Genomic DNA, 23,385 nt, shown 5'->3' with positions numbered 1-23,385 from the left:
GGTGGGGGCATGGAATGCGCTGCCTGTGGGAGTGGTAGAGTCAGAATCATTGGTGACCTTTAAGCGACAATTGGATAGGTACATGGATGGGTGCTTAAGCTAGGACAAATGTTCAGCACAACATCGTGGGCCGAAGGGCCTGTTCTGTGCTGTATTGTTCTATGTTCTATGTTCTATGTAAAAGATAGGGTAGATAAACTATTTCCATTGGTTAATGATCCTAGAATTAGGGGGCATACTCTAAGAATTAGGTCCAGGCCATTTAGGAAAGATGTCAGAAATCACTTCCACAAGCAATCAATAGTGGAGATTTTGAACTCTGTTCCGCCAAAGGTGAAAATGTGTTGCTGGAAAAGCGCAGCACGTCAGGCAGCATCCAAGGAGCAGGAGAATCGACATTTCAGACATGAGCCCTTCTTCAGGAATGAGGAAAGTGGCCAAAGGCGCCAAAGGCAGTCAATGCTAATTCAATTGTCAAATTTAAATCTGATATAGACAACTTTTTTTATTAAGCAAGAGTATCACGAGTTAGGGAGCCAAGGCAGGTATATGAAGTTTAACCATATACCTGAGATTCACTGAACAGGCAGTTCCTTTCTCTGTGGTAGAGCAAAGATCATGAGGGGCAAGGATTGGGTAAATAGACAAGGTCTTTTCCCTGGGGTGGAGGCATCCAGAACTAGAGGGCATCAGTTTTGGGTGAGAGGGGAAAAATTAAAAAGGGATCTAAGGGACAACGTTTTCATGCAGAGGGTGGTGCGTGTGTGGAATGAGCTGTTAGAGGATGTGATGGAGGCTGGTACAATTACAACATTTAAAAGACACCTGGATGGGTTTGTGAATAGGAAAGGTTTAGAGGGATATGGGCCAAGTGCTGTCAAATGGGATCAAATTAATTTAGGATATCTGGTCGGCTTGGACAAGTTAGACCGAAGCATCAGTTTCCATGCTGGACATCTCTGACTCTAAGTCACCTGCAATGAACCTTAATGCATCCAATGAAGAAATGTGTATTGGTCGAAATGTTTTTGTGACTGGAAGACTGTTTCCAATGCAATATTGCATCCCATGTTATTTGTGGTATATACCAATGACTTAGATTTAAATGTAGAGAGCATCATTAAGAAGTTTACAGAAGATGTAAAAGTTGGTTGTGTGTTTGATTGTGAGGAAGAAAGCTCTTTACTACAAGGAGACATCTATGGATTGATTAAGTGGATAGAAAATGGGAATTTAATAGACATGATATGATATAGTGCATTTGGAACGGGCAAACAAAATAAGGAAACTCATTGCACATGGTAGAGTATTGAAATGGTTAGAGGAAGAGAGGGATCTTGGAGAAAGCTGTAGAGTACAGGAAGATATCAATGAACTAGTTAGATTCACAAAAAAAGTGGCAAGTTGAATTTAATGCATGGAGGTATGTATTTAGGTAGGATAAACAAGGCAAGGCAATTTTTAATAATGATAAAATACTGAAATAAATGTTCAACATTTTCCTCAACTAAGGATTCCATGCTGCTGTGGTTGACAACAGTATCTGACCCATTCTGCACCCTCATTCCTTCCTTCTCCACCCACAATAACAATAGTGTACCCTGGTCCTCACTTTTCACCCCACCTGTCCGTATCCAAAGGATTATAAACTGACACTTCTGCCACCTCCAACAGGATGCCATTACCAGACACATAATTCCCCTCCCTCTCTTTTCAGCATTCCACAGGAACCATTCCCTCTGAGACAATTTGGTCCAGTCCTCCTTGACTCCGAACACCTTACACCCCCACAGCACCTTCTCATGCAATCACAGAAAATGCAACACTTGTCTGTTTACCTCCTCCCTCCTCACTATCCAAGGCCACAGAAACATCTTTCAGGTGAAACAGCCATATACCTGCACTTCATTCAATATAGTCTATTCTATTTGCTGCTCACAATATGGTTTCTGTGTTTGTGAGATGAAATACAGATTGGATGATTGCTTTGCCAATCACTTTCGCTCTGTCCATAAAATTACCTCAAGCTTCCAGTCACCTGTCACTTCCACACACCAGTGTGTTTCCATTGCCAATGTTTCTGTCTCAGGCCTGTTACAGTGTTCCAGTGTGGTTCAACGCAAGCTGGAGAAAGAACCCTATCATCATTTATTTGGGTACCTTACAGCTTTCAGAACTCAACATTGAGATTAATAATTTCAGAACATGAACACCCTCCGCTATGTTCATTACCCACCACACTACACCCCAGATTATGTTTGATATCAGTTATTCCCAGAACAGCCAACCCATTTTCAACCATTTCCATTTCTTGTTAGCATTTATCTCTCTCTTTCAGCTTACCATCATCAACCTCTTTGTTTACCTAACCCTTTTTTTGCCTCTCTGTCTGGGCCATGTCTCTGTGTACTCAATTCACTTCCCCTATCCCATCATCAGCAAAATATCATCCTTTACCAGATATTTTCAGTTTTGATAAAGAGACACTGAGCTCAGAATGTTAACTCTGTTTTTCTCTCTCCTTATGCTGCCAGACCTGTGAATTTCTCTAGCACTTCTTGTTTTTGTTTCAGGTTTCTAGCATCTGCATTCCTTTATTTTAGCAATCAATCTTTTTCTGGCCTCCTTGTTCAATCTGTCATGGAGATTGTCATGCTGTACAAAACTGAAAACAAATTATAGGAAGGACATATTTCCCTTAGTAAAGAAGCACAAAACTGGCAAGCATTGGAGTTGAATATAACTTCAGAATAATTAGTAGGAAGATTAGAGCAGAGATTATGGTAATTTAATTCACCATCTGGGTGTTCAGAATTCACTGTCATTCACTGGAAGAAATAGATGATCATTTTTAAAGAATACTTGGATAAACTCCAGGCCTCCAGACTAAGAGTTGGCAAATGGAATAAACTGAATCGCCTGTTTTCTGCTGACACAGGCACAATAAGCTGAATGGGCCCCTTCCTTGCCAATGAATTGTCAATGGTCCTCATTTTCCCTTTTTCAGGGGTGGACATGTTAAGTGTCAACTAACTCCCTGCTCCCACTGCTGGGAAAGCTTGCTGTATTGTGTCTAGATTAGAGTGGTGCTGGAAAAGCACAGCAGGTCAGGCAGCATCCGAGGAGCAGGAAAATCGACATTGGTGGTGTCCTCAACTGTGGTGTCCTGGCTCATCAGACGTCGCTGGCAATGACAGTCCCGTGGTTTCTGGATCCTAAAGCCAATTAGTTGAGGCCTACTTTGCATGGAGATCTAATGGTGAGAAGGTAGATCTTTTCTTATTTGCTTCCTACAGGGTGTGTGTCATGGGGAGAAGAGACAAACTGTAGAAGGCAACAGCAGGAAGGTGCCTTTGCAGACCAATCCCTTGTCCCCAGCCATGCCTATGATTTACTCCAGATTGGCTGGGGACAAGGGATTGGTCTGCAAAGGCACCTTTGCAGACATCTACAGATTGGAGTAAATGGGTTCCTTCCCCCACCCTCACCCCACCACTTCCATAGCCAGTAGGTCTGGAAATCACCCTTTTTACTTGTTGCTGGGATGACAGGGATGGCAGGTAATTGGGAAGATGGCAATTTGAAGCCCTTATGTGGCTGTTAATTGATTGCTTAAGAGTCTTACTTGAGTGCCTTCTTGTGGTGCACTGGTAGTGTTCCTACCCTTGGACTGGGAGGCCCAAGTCCCACCTGCTCTAGAGGTGTGTAATAACACTTCTGAATGGGTTGACTAGAAAAATAGGTTAAATAAAACAAAAAAAAGTCTTAATTGCTGGCTTGTTGAGATAGTCCCAAGTGGGCATTTTCATTCAATTGATGAGGAGGTGAGAGGGTACAAGTTTCTCTCCAGGGTCAACTTGTCCAATTATTTCTCCGTTTCACTACCTCCACGGAGGAAAAATTTGCATTCATGGATATTGTATCTGCTCTTCTCATAGTCCATGACTATGACATTCCTTTTGTTTTAGTCTTGCAGCTTCATATTCCACCACTTCTAGATGTTTTGCAAAGTATCTTTGCTACTTTCTTTGCATCTGCATTAATAATTCTAAATGGAAAGAAAGAACTACTTTTGTGTAGTGCTTTTTGTATGCTCAGGAAATTGCAAAGTGCTCCATAGTCACTGATGCAGTGTGAGCACAGACACACCAGCTAATGCATGCACACAGCAGTGCTGCACAAAGAACAATGAAATAATCACCAATTTATTTCTCTTTCAAATGGTGGTTCTTGTGGTAGAGATATTATGTGGTCAATGATCTGAAGTGAAGCTTGGATCCACAACCTTCTGATTCAGAGGCTACTACTACTACCATGAAGCCAAGGCTGAAAACATTAATCCATTTGTCATTGTCTGTCTGAAACCACGTACACATTTTAAAATGTTGCTGCTGGCTTCACTTTATTAAAATGGAAAAAAAATGACAATCCCGATGATTATTAAGTGACAATTTGACCTCACTTGTATTTGCCACTACTGGTATGTTTTGGGGTTTCTCCTTCCAATATTTCTCTTGGGTTTAACATCTCAGCAGATTCTCATCAGTAAACCATAACCCAGACTGTGCTGCTTGTAGTGAGCTGAACAAATAAACAAGGTTGCTGAATTTCCATTTGCTGATTACTACATACTCTTAATTGATTTGTTTTAACTTTAGAAATTGCTATAGAAATGTGAACAATGGGATATATTAAAGACAAAGATGTTGACTATCTACTCTTCTTCATCCTGCCCAGAATATATATCTATGTTTGTGTATCCAGTCCTACAATCTGATGAGGGTGATGTAAGATGGGGGACTTTTAAAAATATTTTGATGCTGCCTCATGATCCTATCAGTACTTTTTTTGTTTTTAGAAAATGTGTGCATTATAATAAATATTTAACCAGAGCTTGTGTTCTAACTGTTTGAATTATAGGTAAGAGAAGTTTTGATTATGGGTTTGATTATTTCTTGACATGAACTCTGAGCCAGTGTCCCCTACTTTTTACTTGGTGGCTGCTATCAGCAGCTTAAGTCCACCCACTAAGCAAAGCATCTAATGTAGTCAGTGACTTTACCACAAAACCTAGATATGCACCAATCAACTCTCTTGCTTCTTAGAATTTGTGGGTGTTTCCGGTAATTCACTGTGGAAAAAATGACTTTGCTTGAAGCTGCACGCTCAGGAATTCAAGTGGAGCTATAAATTTGAGTGTTTTCTACTATCACTTAGTCAACTTACAGATCTATTTTGGGGTGAAACCCTAATTTAACACATTTTTTGAGATATCACTTTCTAAGGCCACCTTCTTGTTGCTTATTATATTTCTTGCTGCCCTCCTCAAACAATTTTCCCTTTATTTCCCTTAAAATTGTGACTTCCCAGGGTGTCTTTGCCTAACAGTGAGCACTAATAGGCTAATCAATCATTGGGGTGTCACAGAGAGTCATTTCTTTTGTTTCTTCCATTGCTGTGAAACTATCTGTGACAACCAGTGCCTGGTATATCTCAGTAATTGTCTAAAGACCAAAATTATTCCTGAAGAAGGGCTTATGCCCGAAACGTCGATTCTCCTGTTCCTTGGATGCTGCCTGACCTGCTGCGCTTTTCCAGCAACACATTTTCAGTAAAGACCAAAAACAGACTGGGACCCCTGTTTCCTCTATGGTTCAGAGAAAAGCCAGAGTAGGAATTGCCTATTGACATTGAAATTTAGACTATAGTGTTGATGAATCACTTAATTGTACCAATCTCTGCTGTCTAGATCACACTTTCATTGAAAGGCCTGCTTAGGTTAAATAAGCTGTGCAGGAGTCCACACTTGCATGCAAGATGTTTTTAAGTATAATGTCACTGGTCAAACCTGTAAGTAGATCTTACCTTTCCTACACATTTGGATAGACTTTACCTATGTGATATGTGTATATAGTAAGAACCAAGGATGAACAATGAACTCCTGCCCATGCTTTACTGAAATGTATTTCACACTAACTCATTGCCACCTGTTAAATAGGTGTATGAATCCCAATCAGAATCAGCCATCATATTGACTGACAAAGGGAACAGTAATCTAGTTGTTATGAGACTGCTATAGTAGCCTCGAGGTAGTGAGTTAAAATCCCACATTATTTTGAGGTATGGCACCAAAACATGACTGTCAAATTTTGTAAAAACTTCTCTAATATCATTTTTCAAGTAATTCCAGTCATACACTATTATTTGGTTGGCATTTCATGCCCTTAGACAACTAGAAATGGTCAATAACTATTGACCTGTCAGGATCACCTACAATGCAGTTGCCAAGGAGATAAACTTTGCTGAAAGTTACAGTGTGGAGATAAATTGCACATTATATGGGAAACAAGAAGGATTCTCTTACAATTTGGAATGAATTCAGAAGAATGTAGATTCCCATCTTCCTGAGGTGTGAAGCAGATAGCATAACAGTAACCCAAGCAAAGTATACAAGATTTAGTTTTCTTCTAATAAGGATAAAAAAAGCAAATTCCATTTTGTATTGTTTTAGAAATTTAGAAAAAAAAATTCATTTTGTAAAATTGAAATAGAGTGCTTAATGTTAGGAACAAAGAATGAGAGATTGTATTTAATCTGCATTAACAGATGTACTGCATGGAATTGTACAGTAATTCTTGCTGTGCTTAATCCCTTTGTGGGCATGTATGACTGTCATCCATTGAGATGGATGATACCTCTTGCAGCTCAACTCATCTTTGTATTGTCTTATGTTTTTTGTCTGCATTATGATTAGTTACCGTGTGCTGATTATTCTCACATCCTGTTGTCTGTCATACTAACAGGAAGACAAAAAAAAATCACCTAACAGGAAGAGATATCACAAATGGAAGACAAGCTGTTTTGTTTCATCAAGAAATTGCAGTAACTGTAAAGATTTGCCAGGTGTGGTAAAACACCTAATGAGACATTCTCTGTAGCCTGAATGGCTACGGAGTTCTTCTAAAAGAGTAATTTTGTCGCATCAATTTTAAGTATCAAGAGAAGTGACAGACAAGCCTATTCAGAAGGGTTCCTCGTGTGGGTCTGTTTGTGGTTTCCTTCTACCTACCAAGAGCTTGTCTGCAGTTTTTTTGAATACTCAATAAGATTTGAAAGGAAATAATTCAACGGCTAAAGGGAAAGCTGCTCCGAAAAATACCAGGTTTTATTTAATCTCTCTCGCACTTTGGTCTTATTTCTGAAACTTCACCCAGTACACATGAGGTAAGTTCTCCTTTATCCTTAATACTTTTGTAAGTCAAGATAAAGTATTTACATGACACTACATGAAATTGATATTAGTATAATCTCAGTGGTTACAGGATAGGAATTATTTTGTACGTTGAAATGTGAAATTCTTTCAGTCTAGAAAGGTGACTTGGTTTAAGGAGCAAACTTTGTGGGATGGCTGGTGAAGTGGGTCAACTATAGCTGGTGGAATGGGTTAACATATGATGCTTTCATCTCTGAGATGGGGTAGGTTTGAAATCAACCTCTTTGATCTGCTAGCAATGAGATTTCCATGAGAAATGAGTTTCTATCATGAAAACAGTACCTAAAGGATTTAAGCTCAGATGTCCTGACCTCTTATGGGTTGTGATTAATGGGGAATCTAATTGAGATGTTTAAAAATTTGAAAGAAATAGATAGGAACTGCTTCTTTTGGTGGGCAATCCAGAAAAAAAATTTAATTAGAGCTGGGCCATTTAGAGGTGTGTTAGAAAGCATTTCTTCACACAAAGAATTGTGGAATTCTGTAACACTGCCAAAATTTGTCCCTGTAACTTGTTCTCTGTAGTCCCAGCAATATGTTCTAAGGGAAGTGGTCTCAATAAAATCAAACTTTCAGTTGGCAAGTATCAAGTACAACTTAGCACCAACTAAAATAAAAAAATAGGAGCAGATATAACTGACACCAGGATAGAGACTGATATTTCTCGGAAATGGGTCCCAATGATTTAAAATATAGAGCAAGCAGGAAATTATATCACAGCTGTCAAAATTAGGACATTTCTATACTGTAGAGAATGAGGGAGTTACAAAGTCTTGGAGAGAGTCTGATAGAGACACATGTGGATATTCCATGCTGCTACCAGACAACTGTGATGATTCACATTGGGTGCATAGCATTGGAATACAGTTCTAGGGTGGTAACTTGCACAATGTTGGAGCAGGAATGGCCATTAGCCCCTTTTGCATGATTTATCATTTAATCTAATGCTGATCTGTGACCTAACTCCATATATGCCCTTGTTTGCTCCATATTCAATAGTACCTTTGGTTTAATGTTTCCAGTTGATTGAGCATCAATGACCATTTATAAAGAGAGTTTTGGATTTCCTTAGCCTTTATATGTAGAAGTATTTCCTATTTTCAGTTTTGAGAGGCCTAGCTCTAACTTCCAGACCATATCCTCAGTGTAACACACTCCATCCAGCAGAAATAGTTTCTAACTATCAGTCCTCTGCAGTCCCCTTAAAATCTTGAAAATTTTGACAAATTATCCCTAACTTTCTGAATTTCAAGGAATACGACAATGTTTATGCAATCTCTGCTCATCAGTTAATCGTTGAAATTCAGGCATCATTCTTTTGCCTTATCCAGAGTAGGATAAGGCAAAAAAGATACCGAGGATAAGGTACTGCAGAATGCCTAGAAAAGTGTAAAAGGTGCAGTGATGAAACTGAAAAGGAAATTAGGAAAGCTAAGAGGAGGCATGAAAGATATTCGCAAGTAAAATCAACAAAAACCTACAGATGGTTTATAAGTATGAAAAGAACAAAGGGAAGAGTGAAGCCAATTAGATATTGAAAAGGTAACTTGTGTGTGGAGGCAGGTGAGATGGGCATGTTTTAGCAAACTTTATAACCATTTTGAATCTGTTTTCACAACAGAAGGGGTTGATATGAACAGATACCATATTAAAGAGGATGTGTGTGAGAGATTGAATGGCATCAACATAGTGAAAGAAGAGATATTTGGCTTCTTTGAAAGTGGAAAAATCAATACGCTTGAATAAAATGTATCCCAAATTGCTAGGATCGAGGGAAGAAATTTTCCAATGCTCTCTGGTGGCAGACATGGCGTTGAAGGAGTGAAAGACTGCTAGCATTGAGCTGTAGTTTAGTAAAGAAGGAAGTAATACACCAGGTAATGGCAGGGCAGTCAATCTAACCTCTATGTGGGCAAGGTTTTGAAAAAAAAATATATAGGCCAATATAAATCAGCTTAAAAGGCACAAATTAGTCAAGGGCTGTTGGCATGGAATTTTTTTAAGCACAGATTATGTCTGATTAACTTATTCCAGAAAATGGTCATGTCATTGATGGGGTGGGAGAAAGCTGTAGACTGCAAGAAGATATCAATGGAATGGTTAGGTAGGAAGAAAAGTTACAAATTGAATTCAATCCAGAGAGGAATAATGTACATACTTGGTGGGGAAACAAACAACATAAGGGAATTCACAATGATGGTGAGATATTGAAATGGAGAAAGAAACAGAAGGACTTTCTAGTGCCTGTTCACAGGTCCTTAAAAGTAGAAGTGCATGGCGATAAGGTCGTTAAAAGATATATAGGATACTGTCATATTCTATATATTTGACTAAAATAGATGTACAGATTAATTACCTAAACTGTACAGGGCACAATTTCAAAATTTGTTGATGGCACAAAACCTGGAAGCATTGTGAACTATATGAAATAGAGTGATATATTTTAGAAGACATGGACAGACTTGTAGAATAGGTAGCTAAGTAACAACATTTTAATATGGAGAATGTGTGGCATGTTTCTCTACAACAATATAAAACATCAGTTAGAATGCAGCTAAATTACTGTTTATAGTTCTGATCACTGCATTGCAGGAAGAATATGATCTCATTGGAGAAGTTACAGATGAAATATATGAAATTGTGACCAGGAATACACGATTTTAGCTCTGAGGAAAGATTGGATGGTTTGAGATGAAAACAAAAAGTGCTGGACATCACAGCAGGTCAGGCAGCATCCATGGAGAAAAAGCAAGCTAACGTTTTGAATTGCGATGACTCTTCATCAGCGCTGACGTGAAGTGTGGAGGGGGCAGCATGTATGTAGTAGTTGTGGGGGGGGGGGCAGATTTAGAGTGCTGGGGAAGAAAGGATGTTGATAGTTCAGATGAAGTGACCAGAACGTGAGAATGTTTGAGGATAATTTGAGATTATTTTTCTTGGAACAGAAGAGACTGAGGACACACTTAATTGGAGATGTATACAATAATGAGGAATTTTGATAGTGAATAATAGAATAGTCACAGCACAAATGGAAGGCTAACAGCTTGTCATTTTTCTGTCATTCTCTGTGACAGCAACAAAACAACTCTCACTCCTCTACCTTCCTCTATCCATTGTCTGCAAATTCTTTATCTTCAGATAATGCTCCAATTCTCTTTTGAAAGTCGCAATTTAACCTGCTGCTGTCGCATTCTCAGGTAGTGCATATTAGTTCCAAATCACTGGATAAAAACTTTTTCCTCATGTTGCCACTGCCTTTTTTAACAATCACCTTAAATTAATGTGCTCTGGAGCACAATGCTTCTGTAGATGGGAACAATTTCTCTCTATCTACTCTTTACAGGCACCTCTATCAAATCTCCTCTCAGTTTACTTTTCGCCAAAGCTCCTCTAGTCTAAAGTTGCTCATCCCTGGAACTATTCTTGTGAATTTTTTTCTGTATCTTCTCTAGTACCTTCACAACCTTTCCAAACTGTGGTGCCCAAATTGGGACAATACTCCAACTGAGGCTGAAACAGTTTTTAATAAAGGTTCATCATGACTTCTATAATTTGAATACTGTATTTATAAAAGCCAGGATCCCCTATACTTTATTATCCACTTTCTTAAACTACCCTGCCGCCTTCAGTGATTTATGTACACATAGCCCCAGGTCCCTCTAATTCTGCATTGTCTTTGAAATTGTACTTTGAATCTGTCTCTGCATGCTCTTCCTCTCAGAATGAATCACTTCATGCTGCATTTAAATTCATCCATCACTTGTTGGCCAATTCCAGAAACTTGTCTGTCCTTCAAAAGTTCCAAATTTTAATTTTAACAGTTTATAATATTTTCAATTTTTGTATTATTTGCAAATTTTGAAATTGTGCCCTGTGTGCCAAGATCCAACCCATCCATGCCAACCAGATATCCCAACCCAATCTAATTCCACCTGCCAGCATCCGGCCCATGTCCCTCCAAACCCTTCCTATTCATATACCCATCCAAATGCCTCTAAAATGTTGCAATTGTATCAGCCTCCACCACATCCTCTGGCCGCTCATTCCATACATGTACTACCCTCTGCGTGAAAAAGTTGCCCCTTAGGTCTCTTTTATATCTTTCCCCTCTCGCCCTCTATGCCCTATGCCCTCTAGTTTTGGACTCCCCGACCCCAGGGAAAAGACTTTGTCTATTTATCCTATCCATACCCCTCATAATTTTGAAAGCCTCTATATGGTCACCCCTCAGCCTCCGACGCTCCAGGGAAAACAGACCCAGCCTGTTCAGCCTTTCCCCGTAGCTCAGATCCTCCAAACCTGGCAACATCCTTGTAAATCTTTTCTGAACCCTTTCAAGTTTCACAACATCTTTCCGGTAGGAAAGAGACCAGAATTGCATGCAATATTCCAACAGTGGCCTAACCAATGTCCTTTATAGCCGCAACATGACGTCCCAACTCCTGTACTCAATACTCTGACCAATAAAGGAAAGCATAACAAACGCCTTCTTCACTGTCCTGTCTACTTGCGACTCTACTTTCAAGGAGCTATGAGCTGTACATCTCTATTACTCTATGACTCTATTTGGTCCATTTTATATTTATCAGCAAGAGTGGGGTCCTAATGCTGACTCCTGGGGAACTCCACCAACCTTTCTAAAGTTCTCTTATTTACACTTTATTAAATGCCATTTGGAGGTCCAGATAAATTATGTCAACTGCATTACTTTTATCAACCCTTTCTCTGTGCTAACTTTCCATTTTTAATTCATTTTTGTCCATCGATTCCTAATTTTATCCATGGCTGTTTCGAAAAGCTTTTTCACTACTGTGATTAAACTAATTGATCTTTAGTTGCTGGGCTCATCCTTACATATTTGTTCAAAAAAAAGTCAAATCTTTCCAATTCTTCAGTCCACTGACAACATTCGTGCATCTAAGGTGGATTTTATTCAAATTTATATAATCACAGGATGTGGGCAATGCTGGCTAGGCCAACCTTTATTGCCGATCATAATTTCCCAGACAGCAGTTAAGAGTCAAGCACATTGCTGTGGGTCTGAAGTCACACAGAGGACAGATTGGGTAAGGACAGCAGTTTCCTTCCGTAAAGGACATCAGTGAACCACGTCCTGACAATCAACAATGATTTCAGGTTATCGTTCAACTCTTACTTACAGATTTGTTATTGAATTTGTTGTTGAACAATGTTAAATATTTTTGAAATTTCAACATCAGCCAAGGCAGGATTCAAACTTCGGTTTCCAGAACATTGTTTGGGTCTTTGGATTAATAAGAGTCAAAAGGGTGGCACTGGAAAAGCATAGCAGGTCAGGCAGCATCCGAGGAGCAGGAGAGGCGATGTTTGGGCATAAACCCTTGGATTAATAGTCTAGCAATAATGCCACCCGGCCATTGCCTCACAGATCGGAAGACTAAAGCCTTTTCCACTCTAACTTTCCTAGGATCATTGTTTTATCCTGCCCTGGTGACTCATCAAGCTTAATTATAGCTAGCTGATCTAAAAACCTTCTCTCTACCAATTTTAGCCCATGCAGTGTCTCAACCACCTATTTGGGGAACATCTTCCTTGATAAACCCAGTACCATTTAGTATCTCACCATGTCCGCTGTCTCTAAATCAACTTTTATGGTCCTAATTGGCCTCACTCGTTTTGCCACTATTTTACCATTTATATTCTGATGGAGGACTTTTGGATTCACTTTTCTGTTTTCTGCCAGTATCTTCTTTGCCTGTTTTATTTGTTTTCTCACTTCCCACCTGAATCTTCTACATTCAGCCTGGTTTCTTATTTGTATTATCTCCTTGATATCTGTCCTAAGCATTCTTTATCTGCTTCACCTTACTCTCTGGTCATATTTTTTGTAGAATCTCCTGAATTATTTAAAATTGACATGCTTGTGGGAGTCACTCCACCATTTCTGACAAATGCCATTTTGGCAACAAACTATATATCACATGGTTGGAAACCCATAACCAGCTGGACTGTTATAAATCACTGCTGTATTCAACAGGATCATATTTTAGCTCCTCCAATGGCCTTGATTACATTGTGAGTGTCAAAAAATGATGGAATAGTCAGGAACACTCCTGAAAGTCATATAAGGTCAGTGTTGTGGGCCAGACCAGATCCCGTCAAAACATTTCAAGAAGGTAGTCTGGACCCTAACTTTACTAGTCGTTTAAGTAGGTGCATATTGGATATTCTAGGAGAGATGCAGCTGGTCAAACCATTTAGTTTTAAATAAATCAGAATTTATTTACAAGATTATCGAATGAAACACAAACAAAAGAGAACAGAATACCAAATAACCTAACCAATCTGAAAACCCAAGAGATTATCCTAACTTAATGATGCTGTTTCAAAGGAGAAAGTGAGGTCTGCAGATGCTGGAGATCAGAGATGGAAATGTGTTGCTGGAAAAGCGCAGCAGGTCAGGCAGCATCTAGGGAACAGGAGAATCGACGTTTCGGGCATCAGCCCGAAAAGATTCCTGAAGAAGGGCTAATGCCCGAAACGTCGATTCTCCTGTTCCCTAGATGCTGCCTGACCTGCTGCGCTTTTCCAGCAACACATTCCGATGCTGTTTCAAATACTTGCAACAATCTCCATAAACATCCCTTGGCACAAAAGGTAAAATCAAACAGAGAGTCTTACAGGAGACAGAGAGATGGCAGCATGGAACAGCCTCTTCCATGTAGCTGTTTCTTGGACCAGCAGCCTTAAACTGAACTCACTGCTTTCAGTGAACAACCAGACTGCCAAAATCCAAATCAAATCAGAGAAAAGCTGAGCTGAGAGAACTGGCCACTCCACTTCCATTGTACAAGTGTTTCTTTTAAAGTTGAAAGCCCTTTTCCGAAGGCAGTATTTGTTAGCTATGATCAAGTTGGCCCTAAAACCCATCTAAGCCAGACTTTTGGGAATTGCTACTTTTATAACCTCTCTGAAAGAAAAAGCCAAGAACAGCATAGCCTTGTTAAAGGAGCAGCATTGTCACGTCAGTTTAAATATAGTTTGATCCAAGGCTTTTAAAACCCCCAGCCCTTTAAACATGAATAAAAAACAGACTGTAGCTGTCCATAGAATTAAAAAAATCATCTGTTGGACAGCTTTGATTAATGTGAAATCTGATATAGGTTAGAAAAATATTCCTGTAGTTTCAGTTGAGTTCTTTGTTCACTTTTCCTGAGAGTCATTACTTAAACTAATGATATTACAAATGTTTGGTTGAGTTTTACAAGCTACAAGACTCCCTATTCAGGGGAGTCAGCAATATCGTGCTTTGATTAATGGTTTAAAGAGGCTATTAAATGATGAGATATCTTTGGAATTGTTACTGAATAGAATTACATTCATTTTTATAACAGATTGAACACTTGAAAGGATTTAAAATCTTTGAATAGGTTCAAATTGAAGTTTTTCAGGATCACACTTGTATGAGTGAGAACTTTAATAGATTGTTAAATGTTTAGTTTTATTTTTGTCTCTACATGACTTGGGATGTACCAATGCTGGATATTAGTTGGGTGGATATGGGATGGTATAAGGATAGGAAGGACTTGCTTTCCTTAGCTGAGAAGTCAATAACCAGATGATATAGACAATTAATTGATGAAAGGATTAGAAATGAGTTGAAGAGAATTTTTTCAACCTGAGGATTCAACAAGGGCCCTGGAATTCACCACTTGAAAAGGTGGTAGACCCGTAACCACTGCATTAAAAAAAACTTAGATACTTCTCAAATGAATATCTATGTGCAGGAATACAAACCAACAGCTGAAAAGTGCAATGAGGTTTGTCAGCTATTTTTCTAGTGTAGTTGTGATGGACTGAGTAAATGGTGGACTGTGTGCTGAAAACCTTATGTTTCTAAATAACATTAGTTAACAACCTCTTATAAATAACTTCGTCAAATGTATTCATATAAGTTATTTTCATTGACATTCCCTTATCTATTAATTTTGTTAACTTTTCAAATAATTCAATCAAATCTGTCAAGCATATTACCCTTTACAAATTTTTGCTGATTTTCTCTGATCAGCTGAAAATGTTCAATTATTTAGCCACCCTAAAATATTTTAGCCATTCCAGAAACCACTAGTAGCAGCTGTTAAGTCAACCAGTAAAGCTCATGATTCTCTTTGTTGTTCCCCCACTTTTCTTAATCAGTGTAAAAGTATGGTTTCGGAATGAAGAGAACTTCGGAAAATTAAAATTAGAGCATCTGCAAAGTTTTTACCTTTTACCTTATTTAGAGCATCTGCAAAATCCTCTAAAATTGTGCAGTAGAGACCATCTGTTGTTGGGAATTTATAAGTATTGAATTTCATTTAAAGTATCATTGTTATGGAAGCCTCATTGCTCCTAATCACCCTCATTTGGTTGTCAAAAGAAAATGGCATTTATTTTTGAATCCCTCTTAAGTTTACTTTCATACTCATTTGTAACTCTTTATTATCCTTTGTATCCTTATCAATTGTCAGAATCAGCACTTGTTTTTATTTTTATATGTTTTTAGTTTTACATTCTCTTTTACCTCTTTATTATTGTTTGCTGTCATTTTTGGTAAGTAGATCTCTTGCCCTGGGCTTTAAAATGCTTCTGAATCACACAAGATTATTTTTGAACACCTTTCACTCATCTTCTATCATTTTAACTATTAACGGATTTGCCTACTTTACTGTGGGCAGTGCCTGTCATTCTGTTCAAGTTCACCTTACTGAAATTTAGATTCTTAGCAGCTATGTAGCATTTTTTCCCTTTCAAACATCACATTGAAGTCAGTCATGTTAAGATCACCATTAAGTGAATATTTATGCATCATTCAACTTTTACCTCATTCTTGTTCATTTTTCATTCCTAATTCTAATGTGAATTCTTTGCACATTTAGAACATTTTCCTTCAGATAATGACACAATCAAGAAATGGACTACCTTTCTGATATTTGCTAGTCTCTTTATCCCAAGCTATATGGAGGTTAAGACTTCCCATTAAAATCATGCTGCTTTTGCTGCCTGCTTGTCTAGTTTCTTCAGTGCTATAATCCACCACTTCATAACTACTACCAGGGGATGCATTTGCAATTTCCATTATAATCTTAAATCTTTTTAATTTCTTAATTTTACCATAAAATTTCTACTTTCTGCTTATTTATTGTTACATCTGTTCTTCTCATTGAAATGATTTCAACCTTAAGGCTATTTGTCTCCATATACCAATTACCCCATCTTTCCCATAGACCTTCCAACCAATAGATCGTATAGCCTCTAAGGTGAATAGACATCTGCAGTTAAGCCAATTTGCCCCTTAAAGCCTATGTGTTTGTGAATAAGATACTCATTTGGGCCACATACCCAAAGCTGACTTTTTGTTCAAATGTTTTACACACATTTTTTACTTCTGTTGTTGATTTTCTGTGCTTTCCCCAAACTCCAGCATATAGGTGGCATTACGAGGAACGGATGGCTGCAGACAGAAATCTCTTATACTTCCTTTCCCTGTGTGGGGATATACCTGGGACAGCTGCCTGTCAATAGACAGATATGGTTGTCAGGATGTGGGTTAGGTAGAGGGAGAATTGGATCAGGAAGTCTTGTGACCATTTATTTCCTATAGGTTCTCTAAATCACGTTTTAATATCTGTGTATCGGGCTCTTCTGCAGTATTTCCTACATTTCAATAGTAACTGCACTTCAAAAATACATAGAGAAATTCATAATGCAGAAACATCCTGAGGTTGTAAGAGGTGATATAGAAATGAACATTTTCTTGTTGCAGAAGAAAAGTGTAAAGGAAGCTTTTTTCTGTTTCTGATTTGAGCTGCAGTTGCCATGTGAGTGTTTCATTTTGTATTTAACCTGTATTTTAGCTGCCCTGGGAGCATTTGATTGGCAGTGCAAAGGAGATTCCTTTCCATTTTTAACCTGCTCTGCATTTGCAATGACAGTGTTTGATCAGATATTATAGAGAGATGAAGAAGAATTTTATAAATGGAAAGAAATGGATAATGTTTTTATTCTGTTTTAATATTTTAAAAAAGAACTGTTGCAGAAATGAACAGTTAGTGGCTGATCTTAGAGTAGACATCCTGCTCAGACTATAGCTGCAAGAAGCTATGTAAGTTTGCATGTTACTGCACACAGTGTGGTTTGATGGTTTCTCAGCCCACAGCTTTCAATATGTGAGTTATAACCTAGGTCAGTGGATACTTTCCTGATAATTAAGATTAACTGCATGACTCCAAGCTTCCTCAGTATTTTAATCCAATCCTTTTGAATGTGTTAACACATTCCTAAAGGGACGTGAATCCAGTCAACAATTCCAAAATTAATCTGAATGAATCTGGTGTTTAAACGTATTCATTATAAGATCGTTGTACATTGCCCCATCAAATGTTTACAGGGCAGTCAAAAAAAGAGTTAGATGGAGAATAAAACTTCCTCAGTACTATTCCATCAAACAAATGAATTTCTCCTAAATATTTCTTTGACATAGATTTGTTGCTTCCGAATATTTTACTGTATGTTGTACATCACTGTCATGGGAAGTACAGCATAGGTTAAATACAGAATAATATTTAACCTCTTTAGTGATTTATCGTATATTCCTAATGCAAGTAGAACACGAGTTAGATACAGAATAAAACCTATCGTAACGTGAAAACGTTTATTTCTCTAGCATCTTTCACAACCTCAGCATGCCTCAGCCAATTTCACGTTTTTCACTAGTAGTCACTGCTGCAATGTGGTGAATTCTGCCGAGAAACCTGACACACACATTTGAGCATGTTTTTGGGAATGTATATTTATAGACAATGTCAAACACTGAAAGAAATTGAACAAACACCACACTTTCTGGATTGAAAAGGGTATTTACAATGTGGTTTATTGGAAAATTAGGTCAACAGTTTAATGTGTTCTGTGATTTGCCAGCTGTATAGGAATTCAAATGACTGGCGAAAAAGACATGCAAAGCTTTTAGGGATATGAGGGATGGAATTTATAGCCTTAAATTGCTAGCAAACCTGGCTTAGCAAAACACAATGGGAGTCCCTGTCCTGATGGTTACTTCACAACCTTTCCAGGTCTTGAATAATGTTGTCACATACCTAGAGGGTTAGTAAGGAAAGAAACCTCAAGAAATTAATTTGGATAAATGCGAGGTAATGCATTTTGGTCAAACAAACAAGGGCAAAACTTATACAATTAAAAGTAGGCCTATGGATAGTGTTGTAGAACGGAGACTTAGAGGTTCAGGTACATAATTCTTTGAAGTTTGCATCACATATAGGCAGGGTAATTATAAAGACATTTAGCATACTTGCCTTCATTGCTCAGATGTTTGAGTACAGAAATTGGGATGTTATGTTGAGGCCTTACAGGACGCTGGTGAGACCCCTTCTGGAGTACTATGTTCTGGTCGCCCAGTTATAAGAAGGATGTTATTAAGCTGGAGAGGGTTCAGAAGAGACTTATCTGGAGGGTTTGAGTTACAAGGAGAGGTTGGATATGCTGGGACTTTTTTCACTGATTGAGGGGTGACCTTATAGAGGTTTATAAAATCACGTGTGGTATAGATAAGGTGAATGGCCTTTTTCCTAGGGTGGGGGATTTTAAAGCTGGGGGCATATTTTTAAGTCAAAAGGAGAAAGATTTTCAAAAGACATGGAGGGTAATTTTTTTTACACAGAGAGTGCTTCGAGTCTGGAATGAATTTCCTGAGGAAGTGGTGGATGTGGGTACATTTACTTGCTTGGCATAAGCATGGCATTCCAACCAGAACTCTATCAACAAACATATCGAGTTGGACCCCGTCTACCACCCTCTGAGAAAAAGAACAGGCAATGACATCACCACAGGAAATGACATCACCAACCCAAAGAAACCCAAACATTAAATAGAAGCAGGAATCATGTACAGTGCTTTGACTGGAGGCCCACTGAAAATGTTACCTGGTAGGGTGATGAAATGTCTGGAAATGAACCTTCCAGCTCAGCGAGCAAACCTACATCCAGAACCTCAACCTGAGCTACAAATCTTCTCAAAATTCAAAAGGTTGTTATCAAATAATATTTGATAATGAACCATATATTTGGATTGTTGACCAAAAGTTTAGTAAAAGAGATCAGTCTTCAAGAGTGTCTTAATTGAGGAGAAGGGGGCTGGGAAGATTAGGGAGGGAGTTTCAGGACTCCAAATATTTATTGTCTTTCCTTAATTGTCTTTGAGAAGGTTTGGTGAGCCACCTTCTTGAACCACTGAAGTCTAGATAGTGAAGGTGCTATTAAGGAGGATCCAGGATTTTGTACCAAAGATACAAAAGACAATCAACATAGTTTTGTGATAGCATGGCTTTGTGATGGGAACGTTGTGTTTTAGTACCTTTAATATTTTGAGGAAATAATGTGGAGGATTGATGAATGTGACAGATTGAATTTTGTTACATGGATTTTAGTAAGGCATTTGACAAGGTCCTACATGGCAGATTGTTAAAAAATATTAAAACCACAGGATATAGAGGTATGTGGACAGTTGGATCCAAAATTGGTTCAGTGACAGGAAACAAAGGTCGATGGTTATTTTTGTGTATGGAAAACAGTGGTGTTTCACAGGAGTCATTTTTGGGTCCCTTGCTTTTTATTAATGTTAATGATTTGACTTAAATGTAAGAGGCATGATTAGGAAATTTACTGATAACACAGATATTGGTCACATAGCGAAGAGGATGGCTGTTGACTGCAGGAAGGTATTCAATCCAGAGAAGTGCAAAGTTATGCATTTTGGGAAGGACAAAGTGAGGACTGCAGAAGCTGGAGGTCAGAGTCGAAAAGTGTGGCACTGGAAGATCACAGCAGGTCAGGCAGCATCTAAGGAGCGGGAGAATCAACGTTTCAGGCTAAAAGCCCTTCATCAGAAATGTGTACATTCAGGCAGCATTCGAGGACCATCCTGCTCCTTGGATGCTGCCTGACCTGCTGTGCTTTTCCAGTGCCACACTTTTTGACTATGCATTTTGGGAAGGCAAGTAAAGCAAGAGAATACAAAATAAACAGGAGGATATTGAGAGGGATAGAGGAATGCATGTCTGCAAGTCCCTGAAGTTGGTAGGATGGATAAATAAGGTAGTAAATGAGGTATTGGGATGCTTCCCTTCATTGAGAAAGGTATTGAATAGTAAAGCAGAGGTGTAATGCTGGAAATATACAAAAGACTTGTTAGACCACAGCTGGAATTTTATGTGCAGTTCTGGTCACCACATTCCAGAAAGGATATAATTGGTCTTCAGAACATATGGAGGAGATTTACAGAAGTATTGCCAAGGCTTGAAAATTACAAATATGAGGAAAGATTGGATAGGCTAGGGTGTTTTCCTTAGAACAGAGGAGGCTGAGGGGTGACTTAGTTGAGGTGTACAAAATAATGAGAGCTTTCAGAGATTGGCCAACAAAGACTTGTTTCCCTAGTGAGAGGGTAATTACCAGGGGGCACAAATTTAAAGTGATTGTAAAAGGATTAGAGGGAACATGAGGAAAACATTTTTACCCATAAGGTAGAGGTTGTCTGGAATTCACTGCCCAGTTTGATGGTACAAACTCTAAGCTCATTCAAGAGGAACTTGGGTGGTTAGCACTGCTGCTTCAAGATGCTACGGATCTGGGTTCAATTCCAGCCTTGGGTGTCTGTGTGGAGTCTGCACATTCTTTGCATGTCTGTGTGGGTTCCTACCAGGTTGCCCAGTTTTCTCCCAGAATCCAAAGATGTGCAGGTTAGATTAGATTACATTACAGTGTGGAAACAGGCCCTTCAGCCCAACAAGTCCACACCGACCCGCCGAAGCGCAACCCACCCATACCCCTACCCCTACATTTACCCCTTACCTAACACTACAGGCAATTTAGTATGGCCAATTTACCTGACCTGCACATCTTTGGACTGTGGGAGGAAACCGGAGCACCCGGAGGAAACCCACGCAGACACGGGGAGAACGTGCAAACTCCACACAGTGGAGCCTGAGGTGAGAATTGAACCCGGGTCTCTGGCGCTGTGAGGCAGCAGTGCTAACCACTGTGCCACGTGCCGCCCACGGTTGTGTGGGTTGGGTGGATTCGTCATATTAAATGCAGGGTTACAAGTGGTGAGCATGGGTGGGATATTCTTCAAAGGGTAAGTGCAGACTTGATCATCCAAATGGCCTCTTTCTTCATTGGAGGGATTCTATGATTCTATGGACTGACACCTGAAGTGTTAAAATTTGCAAGTCTCTAAACCAGTTAGCTGGTCAGTGGGGGGATTGATAACAGGTGACTGGTCTATTCAGCTGGTGCAGATACGAAGTGCTGACTAGACTGTTTCTGTGATGTAACTTTTCTCTGGTTCTGGCAGCCATATATGTACTGGACAGCCCTAGACCTTCACGGGAGCAAGATTATTTTTTCTTATACGTTTGTTTCAGATCTTCAATTCATTGTCTTGCTCAACTTACCAACAGTGTAACTGTAATTTTGTGAGGGAGAGAAATAACATACGAACATAGAAAATAGGCCATTCAGCCCTTTGAGCCTGCTTCGCCATTTGATATGATCATTCAATTCAGTGCCTTGTTTCTGCCCTCTCTGTGCAGGCTTTGGGCCCTTTAAAGCTGGGAACTATATTGAACGTCTTCTTGAAAACAAAACACTAAAACTGTACACTTTAAAAAGTGTAAATCTAACCTAGAAGAAACTTGAGTAAACTTTACAAAATATATGTGTGCCATACCTCTGAACATTGAATGAAATATTAATTTGTCTTTCAGCAGGATGGAGAAAGGGTGATCTGAGAGACAGCTGTGGATGGTGTTGTGCAGACTGCAATTTCAAATCAGTCCCAGATGTTATCTTTTAGAGCTGGTGTCAGAAAACAAGCAGAAGTGAAGGATCATCATTGTCCTGATTGGAACTGGCAACCCAAAGATTGACAAATGATGTCTCTGGGCTTTGGAAAAAGCCCCTTGCACCCTTCAACACTGTAGCTGCTGTGTGAGATAATGGAAGGTAGGTCTGGTCTATGAGATCTGGCATATGATATTTGGACAGTTAATCAGCAATATTGATCCATACCATCAACATAACATTTCAAGATGTCCTTCCTGAGATACGTCAATGAACATGATCATGCCTGATTATAAAAAAATTAACTTGAAATTGAAATAGACACTTTGTCAAATCAAATGCCATTATACATATTCTCTGAGTTTAAATATACTGAATGCAATGGAACTGAATTTTCGGACACAATATGGCATAATGACTGACTGATCCAATTATAGCCAATGTATTAGAGTCCTGAAGAAGGAGTTTCAGGAGTGTTTATATCAAGCTTATAGCAATAATCACCAGAAAGTAATAGATCAATGGTAGGGCGAGTTTTCTTTTTATTTGTCGTGGGGTGTGAGTGTATTGTTCATCCCTAATTGTCCTTGACAAGACGTTGGATCACCTTATTGAACAGCTGAAGTTCCATGTAATATCGGTACACAACACAGAGTACTATTAGAGAGGGAATTCCAGGTTTCTGACACAATGACAATGAAGGAATGACAATTGAGATCAGAGTTAGGATGATTTGGAGGGGAACATGCCCCTGCTGCCTTGCAGATCTTACAAGTCACAAATTGGCACTGTCAAAAAGAGCCTTGGTGAATTGCTGCAATGCAATGCATTTTATATATGGTACACATTCCTGCCACTGTGCACTGGTGGTGAAGCACCCACGGTGCTGCTAGGGTAAGCATTACAGTTTTCTGAACCAGTATCATTGCAAAGCAATATATTTCCAACCAGGCCAATGTGTGATACAATATCTAGTTATGTTTCTTATCAATGTTAAGCAACAGAATGTTCATGGTAGTGCAATCAGTGATGGTAGTGCCATTGAATGTCAAAGGCTGATGGCTGCTGGAGGAAATCATACCTTGGCAATATTACTTGATGCTTTCAGTCCAAGCCTGAATGTTTTCCAGTTCTTTCTGTCATTGCAGGTATAGCTCCTCCTTACCTGAGTAATTGAAAATGGAATCGAACATTGTATGATCATTAATTGTCATTAATGAGGAAGTTGAAAGTGGT

General features: G+C 39.0%; 1 protein-coding gene across 3 annotated transcripts in view; it reads left to right on the top strand.

Annotated features, from left to right (window-relative positions):
- Positions 1-6,858: 6,858 nt before the first annotated feature.
- nlrc3 (NLR family, CARD domain containing 3) overlaps positions 6,859-23,385 on the top strand; it is a 52,258-nt gene continuing 35,731 nt past the window's right edge. For 2 of the 3 annotated variants that reach the window (XM_043711534.2, XM_043711532.2), the window contains exons 1-2: positions 6,859-7,224; positions 22,074-22,311. In XM_043711534.2, coding sequence (XP_043567469.1) covers positions 22,305-22,311 — 7 coding nt within the window. In that variant the 5' untranslated portion in view covers positions 6,859-7,224; positions 22,074-22,304. The remainder of the gene's footprint in view (positions 7,225-22,073; positions 22,312-23,385) is intronic. The other variant, XM_043711533.2, reaches the window with a different exon arrangement.

Source organism: Chiloscyllium plagiosum, unplaced genomic scaffold (assembly GCF_037043375.1).
Source record: "Chiloscyllium plagiosum isolate Xiang-an unplaced genomic scaffold, Cpla_swu_hap1 HiC_scaffold_20, whole genome shotgun sequence".
NCBI classification, from domain to species: domain Eukaryota; kingdom Metazoa; phylum Chordata; class Chondrichthyes; order Orectolobiformes; family Hemiscylliidae; genus Chiloscyllium; species Chiloscyllium plagiosum.
This window is presented reverse-complemented; position numbering and strand designations above follow the sequence as displayed.